Below are 12,551 nucleotides of genomic sequence, written 5' to 3' on the forward strand. Positions count from 1 at the left end.
CTGTTGTTATTGTGCAGCCCACTGTATGCAGGTGAAGGCACAGGTCTTAAAGAGAAACAGTTGCTGTCCAGCAGGAGGCAATACACCCTCAGTGAGTAACCCTGACATGCTGTGTCATATCCTCATCACTCACTGATTAACGCTGCAGCTCTGTGCCAGCAGAACTAATCTGTACACTGGTGAAGAACAACACATCCCTGCTCATGTCCACATTCCCACACTGCACTGTGTGACCTGATCTACAGCACGTTACACTGTAGCACTCACTTTATGGACTCCAATTCATAAGCAGCTGCTCTTCTAAAGATAAACTCTAAGTGGACAAATGCTACAATATGCTGCAGAACACAAGAGCCCTCTGAGTCTTTCAACACATGCACATAGTGAACCACACCAACTGCTTTTCAACGTCGACACTCCTCTTTTAGTGGACACTATTTCCACTCATGTCACTTAAGCACATGCTGAGCCGTTGGGCTAACCAATATAGAGCTGCCTCAGGCCACGTCCACACTACTCCGTTTTTGTTTGGAAACTCATATGTTTTGCTACATTTACACTGAGCGTCCACACTACGCCGGCGTTTTCGAGCACCGAAAACGGAGGAGTTTGAAAACGTCAGGGTTGCATATTCGTGTGGACAGTCGAAAACGGATACGTTTGGAAACGATGACGCCCACACGTTCGCTACTTGATTGGTTCTTAGCAGTCATGTCCTTCCCTGATTCGTCACAGCTATCAAGTGACCGATTCCCGAAAGTCAAACAACAACATTGATTACCGAACGACTACCAGGTTAATTTAACATGAACAACTGATTACAGATGTTGCTGACCTTGTTGTCTTGAAACAGCTGTTGTGCAGTTAAAGTCTGCACTAGTACGGAGGAAGCAGCTGTTATTGGAGCGATTAGTGAGCTGCGTGTCCAGCGGCGTTATCAGCCCTACGGAGCGAGCGTCTGAAGTCACGGTTTGCGGCTTTAGGGAGGGTGATGGACACAAAACGGAAGACTTTCCTGTCCTTATTAACGCTTATTTTGTTCTACACATCTATTGTGAAGTCCGCAGATAAAATGTAAAAGGAACAAAAGCAGTAATTTCTCTCCAGTAGGACAGAGACTTCAGCCACCAGCAGAGCTACGAGTGAGAACAGACAACACCACCACCGAGGGAACGAGTGAGAGACCTGTGAATTTGATGTGAGAGAGAGATAGAGCAAAACCCGCAGCGCTGTAACTAACGTCAAGTCTGAAAATAAAACTTCCCACGAACTGTGTCTGTTTGAGTTTATAGAGGAAGATTTTAGAGAAGATCTTAAGTATCAAACACGACCTTTCATTATTAAAGACTACTTTATTACTCTGTCGTATTTTTTTTAACTTAGCAACCAATCTACTTCCTGTTTACATCGGCAACCACGTGCATGCCCAGTGTACGTGATGAGTCACGTGATATTCATTTTCAGGCGTGTTAGTCTGGACGGAGATCAATTCGAAAACGATGCTGAAACGCCGTGTGGACGGAGATCGCTTTAGTTTTAAACGGAGTCGTGTTGATGTAGCCTCAGAGCTCGTGTACGCTGAAGTGATGAAAGCCTGGCCGGCTGTCTGAAGGGAAACACACCGTTTCACTAAATGCATCCCATATTAAAACAAAGTCAATTTGGGAAAAAAGGACTTTAATAGATATTTTAACAATATTTAAAACCATTAATTTACTAATGATTTAGCCGAATGTATTCCATAACTATGAAGTCAACACCCTCTTAAGAATAATTAAGAACACTTTGTATTTCAAAGCCTCTATTGAGGGTTTTTTAAGTGAAGCTTGGAATGCCCGTCACATTTTATGACACCAAATAAAAATAAAAAATAAAATAGATAGTGTTATTGTGGTTCCATAAACGTAATTCATGTGCTGCTAGACTGCTGTTAGTCGGATGCTTGCTGGTCAGCAGGAGAGCAAACAGTGAAAATGTTGTTTCAAAAGGCTAAATGGCAACAAATAAGGACTGAAGCTGAACGTTTTGTTAGATAAAAATATGAATTTTGGAAATGATTACATCCATCTTTTATTTAATAATTCTTAAGTTTACAAAACGCTCTTTGAGTTATTAAAAATGTTCACACAAGTGAGGAACAATCGTACGCAGCCACCACTGGATTCTAGTTCTACAAATAGTAGAATACTGACAGTGGAGCCTGATCTTTATCTGAAACTGCAGGAATACCGGCTTTAAACAGAATGAACTGACATGCAAAAATAAGAAACACTTCATTTCTGAATGTCAACATCATGAATTATGCTTCCAACTTGTCGGTGCAGCACTAACACAAGTATGAAGTAAAGGACTCTGGGTGGAAGTCTGTGCTGGTTCATCACTTTCAGCCTCGTTTCTTGGACATGTCACACTTATGGATGACTGGAGATAAATTGCGACGGGTCTTATTGGACAAATACTGTGGGCCTCGTCCTCCACCTGTTTCCTTTGTTTGCTTCTGGTCTGCTGTATTGTGTTTTAGCACCAACTTTAATATCAAACCTTTTCTTTTTTTTTTTTTTTACCTGGGCCACAGTCCGTATCCTAGGAGACAACATTCACCATCATTGTGGCTCCTGTGGAAACTCTTCACAGAAGTGTTTCTGCCTCCACCTCGCGCAAAGTCAACTAAACCTAAACTTTAAACTAATTTAAACTATTTAAAACTTTAAACAGTAAGTAAGAACATGCACACATGAGGCCCATGAGGGCCAATGACTATTTGTCAAGGAGTGTTTCATGCCAACGGTTGGACCTGAGCTGCTCCACTGAACAGTAGAAGCACGCACGCACGCACGCACGCACGCACAGTTATTGTTGCTGCAGTAGAGTAGAAACTGCATGTGTGGGTACGTGAACAGCGCTCGTTAGTCTTCTCATTAGCATAATCCCCAATTTACCCTGAGTATTAATGCCACTTCAATCCCATGATCCTCCAGGACACGGAGGGGAGAGACAGAGACGGAAACTCACACTGGTGAGCTCTTGTTGCCATGGTGAAGGGTCAGCCACAATGTCACCAGAGGGGCCAATCCACTTTTCCAATGTGTGTGTGCGTGTGTGTGTAGAGAGGAGGTGGAGAGTGTTTACTTTTGATAAAGGCGCCTTGCGGTGTCTGTGGACTGTCACAACAACACATGTTGCTTAATACAGAGTGCTTCATTAAAGGAGCATTCCTCTGATGTTACACATGATGATGATGGGTACTACTAGAAATTATAAAAACTGTTTTATTATGTCTTCTGTGGCTCTGAGGGAGGAGCTTAATTAAGTCTGGAACAATACCCATGATGATGTCATAGTGATGAGGGATGGGTATCGTTAGGATTTGATCAATACTAGTACTCTCATCGATTACTCTTATATTGTGAGAAAAAAAGATAATTAATAAACAAAATGAATCGACATTAGTCTTTCTTGAGCAGCAATGCAAGAAGTTCCAAAATCTTTAAAATACATTCACAGCCAAACAATTAGCTCAGTGATTATCCCCAGTTACAAACTGAGCACTGAGCATCAAACACATGATGCATCATGGAAAGTGTAAGATCCAGTGTTTTTGGATCTTGACCCAAACTTGGAGCTGAAGTCAGGGGATCTCTGCTTCTGCTCTCGATTCTCAATTCTGAGCAGCTTTTAAATCTGTGTCTCAAACTTTATGAACGCGTAATATTTAATGCTACAATACCCTTTAGAAGTGTTTGATTAGTATAGTCATAACTAGTCATAGTACCATTATCAGCTGGGATTAAGGTTGTCCTCTGTTTTATCACGTGATGCAATGTTGCTGGGCTACCTTGATGTGAACTGACCAACACTGCATTAACTGTCAATGGGACATGAGTGTAGAAGAGTCTCTTCACCAGTCTAAACATACATGATGTATTCTACAGTAAAGAGAGACATGTGACGCAGGTCTCTGCCTAGAATCGATCCACCGACGTGGCAGTTACAGTATGCGCTGTAACTAAAAGTTACAAATGTTTTATAACACGTGTGTTTTGGAGTTTAACAGTGCAGTCTTGAAACAGGAAACACATGAAGACAGACGGAGTGCTTCACAACACTGTCCAGAACTTCTAATCTGCTACCAGGAATGTCCAGAGAGAATCAGTGGGGCTTTTCCAGGCCACTATCTGTGTGTGTGTGTGTGTGTGTGTACTAACCTCCTCCTCCTCCTCCTCTGATGCTCTCTCTGACACTGGCTCAGGAAGAGGTCCTACGGGGGAAAAGAAGAAACTTCATCCATATTTACTCCAGTCGGTTCAAACCAGATGTCTGATCATTATGTTCCTGATCTTTTTACACTGCTATGGTAAACACACAAGCGTCATCTTTTACAAAGCCACAGTGTGATCGGTGTGTGTGAGAGCGTCCGTGTGTCATACCGCTGACGTGTTCCTCCGTGGGCAGGACGTTGCATCTCTTAAAATAGTCGTCGGCCTCGGCGTCCACCAGCAGCAGCGTGGTCTCGTCTCCTCCCGCCTTGATGGCCGCGACCACCTCCGAGTGCTGCATGCCGATCACTGTCATGCCATTGACCTGAGGCAGGAGAGAAGAGGAGAGAGGAGACAGGAGAGTTCACTCTCTGACTCTTGCTACACTGGATGTGTGTTTTTCCACACAGTTCTAAAGCGCCAAGTCTCCAATTATTTTGTCAAAGACAGATTGTGGTCACAAGGTGTTGCAGTTCAGAAGCACTTCAGCTGGAACAAACCTACACGTGATCAGACGAGCTACCAGCTCTGATGATGTACAACTGGTGACTGGTGACAGTAAAGTAAGGAGCTGTTCAACATTAAAGGGAATTACTAAATAGCTGCAATAGTTCTAATTGTATAAACTGTTTAATTAATGACTAAAAGTCATTTCAACTCTCTTTTTTGGTCATTATATACATTTCTTTTTCCTAAATGCCCTTTCTCAAACGTCTGTCATCTGTTTGGAGACTTACTAATAATCACCACTTTGCATCATCACTGACAGCAGAACACACTGGAGGGCAAATATATTGCACTGTATTGTAAATGTAGTGTGTTTGTCCATCTAGCCTCAGAGGTTTTCTAACTGTAGGGTGAGTTCAAAGTCAAAACTCACATGATACACAGACTTTTAGCTTCATTAAGAACCCGGCTCTACCCATCAGCTAACTGGCAGTTGGTGAGTCTGCTGAGAGGCTGGAGCAACGTGATGGGCTGAAAGAGGATCATTCATTTAATCATGTCCTATTCATATATTTAATACTGAACGCTGCTCTCCATAGCTTAGAGCGGGACATGTTCTCACATTAGAGTTATTGGTAACTATAGTGTACTCGGCCTTTTCTATTCTTTTTCTATTTAAGATAGCATCAGAGGCAGCATTACAACTATGTGACACTACAGCTGATCACATAATAACAATGACTAGCACTCCAAACATTGGCCATAAACTATAAGGTATCACTGATTATTCCCACTAAGTAAGTGAATGATGATGTTTTTGGTGTGGCTGTGGTGAAACGTAATGACCGTGATGAGGACCAACAGGAGAGTGATGGTTCCAGTGATGGAGAATGTTTGGTAACTGTGTTGTTACAGAGGGTTACAGGTATGCAAGCACACTCCCACAGATGGAACTAATCATGCCTCCTGGGAGATAAGACACTGAGGAATTCCTGTGGGAGGAAGCTCCGAGGTGGGAGTGCCCTCATCTCTCGGTCTCACCAACTCCCCACTGTGGGTGTGAACGTTGAACAGGTGGTACGGCTGTATTCCACTCCAGTGGACCCCTCCACAGAAACATTCATTCAATTCCAAGCATCTCGTTTCCCGAAATCTACCTCTAAAAACCAGTTTAAAGTTTCTATCTCATGGTGAATACAGCATGTAGAGATGTGGTCTTCTCCACAGCCCCCCTGCCCCGCCCCGCAGTCTGAGCAGGCAGCGATGCAGCCCTCAGACGCAGTAAGTGGATTAACTCTGACCTCGCCACAGTTAACATGGACAGAAGGCCTGCTCGTCACACAAACAAAGCGGGGGAGAAAGAAAACATACAGTATTTACACACACACACACACACACACACACACACACACACACACACACACACGTTTTGCCTGATACTGTGCGTCTGTTTTATTTAGTTTGTATGTGTATCAGCTGTAATCCTATTACATCAGTGGGGAAGCTGAAATCCAGAGGTGCATGTGTGTGTGTGTGTGTGTGTGTGTGACCTGGAGGAGGAGGGAGTGTGTGTGTGTGGCGTACCTGGACGAGCTTGTCCCGCTGTTTCACGCCCACTCTCTGTGCCGGAGAGTCGTCGTCCACCGCTCGGATGAACTGGCCCGGTTTGGACTTCTCGCTGTGCAGGTTGAAGCCGTAGCCGCTGGCTCCCTTCTTCATGTGGCAGAGACGAGGCCGCGGCCCGCCTCGCTCCTCCTGCACACAGACAGGAGAACATCCACCGTTCACTGAAGGGTGTGAGCAGGTCCCTCTCTATTTAATGTCAATAATATACATCCATGTGGACTTCAGCAGTATTAATAACACTCACTCCTGTGTCCCCAACGGCTGCTGAGATTTCAGACTTTCTAGAAAGTTTGATCGCACAATTGTTCACAATCTTAAAAGACTTGTATGACGTAATCGGTTACAGAAACACATCGATCTGCATAACGTTTAGCTCCACCCTGTTTGGGGGAAATCCACGCTTTGACGGCGAGCAACCATTCTCTTGTGACGCTCCATCAAAGCGTGGATTTCAGGGTGGAGCTAAACCATTCTCTTCAGTGTGGGAGAACACGGAGACCCAACAATGTGTTGCTGTGTAAATTCGGAAAATTGGAAGTGGGCTGGCTTATCGCAGCGGTAAATCTGGTCTGCACAAACACTTTTCAGAAAGAGAAAAATCATCCCCAAGCGCTTTGTCAAGACGGCAGCAGGGACAAGACAGCACTGATACATGAGGCCTACAAACACATACACAAAGGGTTTCTGTCGGTGGTAATCTGACCGGTCGAACCCTCTCCACTCATTCTGCAGCTGCTCTAATAAAGGCAATAAAAGACACAAAAATATCTTTTAAAAAAACAAAAAAACGTTCTGGTAACGTAACGTTACACCATGCGTCATCTGACATTGTTATTTGGCTGTTTTATATACGACAGACTTTATTTTTATTTTCCAGTGATCATCTCATCATATTACTCCAGTGACGATATCATAACCATTAGAAGTGTTAGGTCAAGTACAATCCCTGCCTCTCCAGTTCAGGAGGAGGGTTGCTGTGACACACGGTGATTAAACTAAGTTGTCACAGCAATCCTCAGAATCAGACAACACACAGCAGCAGCAGCAGGGGGAGAGGCCGGTGAGCACAGGACCGTTTGGGATTAAAGGACGTGACACATGCTACTTAACGGCTGCTTTCGCCCAGTGCCATGTCCATCCATTTTAGTGCAATTAATCTTAGATTTCTCCGATGCGGGGGGGGGGGGCTCTTCCATGTGTTTTACGTCAATCTGAGATCCCACACCAACACAATCAATACAGGTTTGCTGTAAATGACGAGCTATGGACGTCACGTAACTTCCCTATTTACACAACGGGCGCACAATGCTCATTTGACAAACGGCATTGAGTCAGACCTGAAAAAGCACAACATGAGGTCATAAACATGCACAGGCAGAAACAAAAGTCAGCTGACTTCCTTTACCAACTGAATGAATCAGCAGCAGGTCTCTGCTAATCCTGCGGTGGCCTACTGTAGACCTGGTTATGTGTCTAATCCCACGTGAAGGACCTCACTTCAGCTGTTAACATCAGAGCACTGCTGCATGAGCTCCGGCTTTATTACAGGACTACTGGAAATCATTGCTGAACGGAATCCTATTACATAAGCTCCATAAAGAAGGCGTCGACATTTTCCAATACGCCAATATCACTTTTATTCTTCCTAGTGTTGTTGCTGCCAATTGTACTTTAAACTTGCACAATCGAGATAATTAGATAGTTTCACACTCGTTTGGCTGTGAACATTGTAGATGTGGTCCAGCCTGGTGGATGTGTTGCAGACATACAGGCAGAAAAGAACATTCTGGGATACTATTATTATTTCACCTTTTCTCAGAGTGATTTGTCTTCCACAGCCTCTAAACTAGCCTGATAGACAGAACCGTCCACTCGGTGGACGGCACGGATTCAACCTCCAAACCCGTTTACAGCCAACACGTGCACCGAGCAGTTATAACAGGCGTGACCAATCGAGGCTCTGATAAAATGCACCTCATTCACGTGATAAAAAGCACCGCTATCTACAGCGTTGTCACATATCTGTAAATGATTCCCTGCAAAGTGACCATTTCAGATCCACCGTGATAACCTCAGCGTTCTCAAGGCGTGTCCCCACCTCGCCCACTCAGAGTGGACTCTGCGTCGGTCCGAGGGTTTCTGTGGAGTCGGGGCGGTTGATGATTGCTGAAATGCTCTGAGTGAGTCAGTGTGATCTTGGGAGGACCTTTGGATGGAATCATTTATCATCATCATTTATGACAAAGCCCACATAAGCAGTGGCTGAAGACGATAAGGGAACAGGTGAGGTGCAAAGTGCACCGCATGCCAATCAAGTTTTCATGTAATCTGCAGCATTCGCAGCATGCAGTACTCCACGCTCCGCTCTAATATGGCACGGAACCTGTGGAGACACTGCAATTACCAACGTTATCAACGTTATATAAGCAGTCAGCAGGTTTGACACACGTTATGTGGGGAATACTTCATGTCCTGCATTCTGGTGAATTACTGCATCAATTTATTGTGGAAATGTTTCATCAATTTCTTATTTTATTTTTTCAAAGTATAAAATGACTTTAAGGCTCTCAGGTATTCTGTTTTGCTTTCAAATATTTATTATTCCCTGCTGAGTCAGCACATGTAGGAATGATTTACTTTCCCTCCTCTCTCTTGTGTCTTTTGTTTGGGGAAGTAAGCTCTTTAAATGTGCATGTGGCACATTTATTAATACATTCATTAATTTAATTACATGTATAAGCCCCTGGCCTTTATTAGCTCAAATGTGTTTCAGCAACATTTATGCTCATCTTCAAAACTTTAGACACATTCAAGACGTATCCCACCTATGTATTAATAAGGTCATAACATTTTGAGAATAAAGTTGTGATATTTGTAAGACTAAATTTTGTAATTTATTGATAATAAAGTCATAACAGCTGCTGTGCATTATGTTACTGCTCTGTTTCTTCAAACTCAACATCTGAAGAGACGTTGTGCAGATGTTCAGGGAGACTAAAGATCTAATTGTTGTTGCTGTTATCTGCATTATTTAGTAAATTTTATGAAAAAATGACAATGCCTCTGTAAGTTATTAAAGATAATATTTGTAAGCCAACGTTATGAATGAAGCATTAAACTGTTGGGGAGGCCTCAGGGTCCTAGTTGAAACGGACAGTGTGAAACATATTACACACTTGCAAAGTAAAAGTTAAAGTAAAAAGTCTTCAGGTGATCAGCTTGAATTGGAGGAAGATAATGGATGCTGTGCTTTTACATTAGTAGTAGTATTAGTGCGTGCAGTGCACTCATCTGAGCAGCTGGTTTATCTGCAGTGGTACTTTGACCGGCCGGGACAAACGGACAATAATAAATCACTTAATTATGGAAAATTTACAACGAGCCCCCGATAAAGAATTTGACACAGACGGCATTTCATAAAGTTTCCCCTAACTCGACAACTCACAAAACGGCGTGATTTTTAAGAGATTTTAACCCTTTAAATGGTGGTGATGTCACGACACTGTACACGTCCTTTGGTCATCTTTGATGGACAGACATTATATTCAAAGACGTAGCAGCATCGTTAATCAAGCTGATGCACGAAAGAAAATATCGAAATATGTTTATGATGGAAATTTCAAATCCTTTGTGGACATGTATTTTTGATACAATCAAACAGTGTATATTTGTGGCTGTATGTGCAGGTCTATGGTGACTCCCTCTGCATCAATTCAAGGAATCGAGGACTCATCTTTGATCCGGATACGTCCTTTAACTCCCACTGTAGTGCAGAATGCTAATCTTAACTATTACTAACATGTTCTCTCGCTCTCTCTGAAACATTCCAATCACAGCGTGTCATCTCAAAGGCATGTGAAAACATGTCGAAGTTGATTCTGACGCCCAACAACAAATGACATTTGTGACGTGTACCTTCAGCCTACTGCTTTGGGATTTGGCCTCCAGCTCAAACGGAGACGGAATCTAGCCCGTCTGCATGCTTATGGTCTGCAGCAGTGAACACAAACAATACGAAGAAGACCCTCGGAGCGAGTGGAAGACAGACAAAGAATTCTTTCACATCAGTGGAACACAATGCATGCTGCATTTCAAGAGACATTTTGAGTACTACTTTCTGACTTTTTTCAGGGTTTCAAGACACGCACAGGAAAACCACAGTGTCAGCAGAGCCGCACAGCAAACCAGTCTCAGTGACAGCCGGTGGCGTTTGATAATGACACTGCTGGGTAAAGTCCCACTGAGTGTCTCCAACATGCCGGCAATGAAACAAGGTTTGTTGCAACAGCAAACATCCGCTACTGAAGGTAACCGTCAGAGATGAAGCTTATCTGAGATGTCTGGTGATGGGCCCACGGTAACAATATGATAAACCAATGACCCCTGCAGTGGAAGACTTAGCGGCACAGAAATCAGCCGTGTTGGCGTGCGGCGCCTCGTCACACACATGCTGTTGCGAGTCCAGTGGAACATACCGTATCTATACGTCAACACATCCATGAAAGAACACAAACTACAACGTGTCGCGCTCATACGTTTACCAGCTCACGAGGTTTCAGGAGCTCAGCCTTTCAGAAAAATAAAAACTTAATATAAAGAAATAAATCTAAAAGTGTGAAAACCAAAACTCGTCTGTGCACATATGCATGTCATTTTGGGGGTTGGGTTGCTTGGGGTACCATGACAAAAAATTTCTCGACTGCACAAGACAAGCACACTAAACAATGATTCATTGCTAAAAACAGGCCCCCAGTAAAATCTCCTGTTTGGAAAACAATGTTTAATGTTTGCCTTTTTCAAGCCTGTCCTCTGCAGAGAGGTGAAAGGTCAACCACAGAGCACTGGTGGGGATTCTGCACAAAAGGGACCAGAAAAAGGAAATATCGGTTGCAGAGATCTGGCTGCGGGCCCAGTCGTGTGCCTGTGCAAACACAGAAATAACATCTGGCTTGGGATCTGCTACAAATAGCCACCGTGTGAACGCAGGATTTAGCCTATTTAAGTGCGATGGTACAAGAGGCAGCAGGCAGCCGGTGTAAACATTCCCTAAGCTTGTTGAATATCAGAGGTTAATGGTTTTACAGCTTGCTGTAGTTAAACATCAGATCCTGTGCTCCGATCCTGTCACATAATGAGGACCTTGAACCGAGGCTGAAACACTAAACCATTTATGTGCCATTTGAAACCTTTATGACGATCTCTGGGCACAATTCTACAGAGAGAAAGGGCTACGTCTCAAACAAAGTGTGGGAGAACTGAAGGAGCCATTTCTGTAGAACCGCCCATACAGATTGTCCTCAAACACGTCAGCGTCTTAAACTTTTTTGCTACAGTCCAAGCATTGGGCTTGTGCAACTGAATTTATCATTGCCTTTGCTGAGTCCCGCCCCTGTAACACAGGCTGACCAATCATAGCGGGGCAGGCGGCTTTGACCAGGGACCAACCAACTATCCGGATCTGTTGTCATGCAATGGTTTCAGATTAATCTTGATTTTTTTTAGGCTGGTTTAGTTGATTTGGAGCTAGTCGTGGTTGAACGTTGTGTGATCGTGATGCTCGTTACCCTGAGAGGTTGGAAAGTGATAGTCTTAAACGTTTCTGTGTAAAAACCTGTGGAGCCAACGATGGCAGGGAATGCTACCACTGAATCAGCTAGCGTTAGCACTTCTATGCTACACGAGCTACTCAAGATATACCGAGTGTAAACACATGCTGCTAGAGTTGAAAGACAAATAATTCCTTCAAGAAACTGCTCACAACAAGGTCTGTGGATTATCTTGAGTATCAATAGTCACGATTTCTGGAAAGAGACATGCTGTCTATTGCTGGTTTACATAATACATAACTACACAGACCTGCATGTAGCATTATGGTTATTATTAACTGGCTGAGACAAAAAACACAATGTGGCTTCAGCACTATAGCAACTCGCTACAAGGACAGGAAGTGGTTTCATCATCGGTTCCACCCCAACAGCTAACAACCCATATGCTGATAAAGTGTGTGTGTGTGCATGCATACAGGAGTGGCCTCGACAAAAGAGTTATGAAAAATGAGTTCATATACCACTCAGAAACTCAGCAGCCTCTGATGAAGGATGTGTTCTAATAAGTGCAACAGCAATGTGACGGGCAGAGAACAAGAGTTGGTACTAAATATGGGTGCTGGTGAGAGAAAAAAAAAAAAAAAAAAAAAAAAAAAAAAAAGGACTGCGACGTAAC

The 12,551-nt window shown here is 43.4% G+C and overlaps 1 protein-coding gene across 1 annotated transcript; it reads right to left on the reverse strand.

Annotated features, from left to right (window-relative positions):
• Nucleotides 1–1,453: 1,453 nt before the first annotated feature.
• On the reverse strand, nt 1,454–12,500 carry LOC116377303 (Na(+)/H(+) exchange regulatory cofactor NHE-RF1-like). Its single transcript, XM_031838916.1, has 3 exons — nt 6,288–12,500; nt 4,428–4,581; nt 1,454–4,258 (listed from the first exon to the last, which is right to left on the reverse strand). The coding sequence occupies exons 1-3, from the start codon at nt 6,420–6,422 to the stop codon at nt 4,119–4,121; spliced, it is 429 nt and encodes a 142-aa protein (XP_031694776.1). The 5' UTR covers nt 6,423–12,500; the 3' UTR covers nt 1,454–4,118.
• Between the last annotated feature and the right edge of the window lie 51 nt (nt 12,501–12,551).

This window comes from Anarrhichthys ocellatus, unplaced genomic scaffold, assembly GCF_004355925.1.
Source record: "Anarrhichthys ocellatus isolate YVR2014 unplaced genomic scaffold, GSC_Weel_1.0 scaffold1106, whole genome shotgun sequence".
NCBI classification, from domain to species: Eukaryota; Metazoa; Chordata; class Actinopteri; order Perciformes; family Anarhichadidae; genus Anarrhichthys; species Anarrhichthys ocellatus.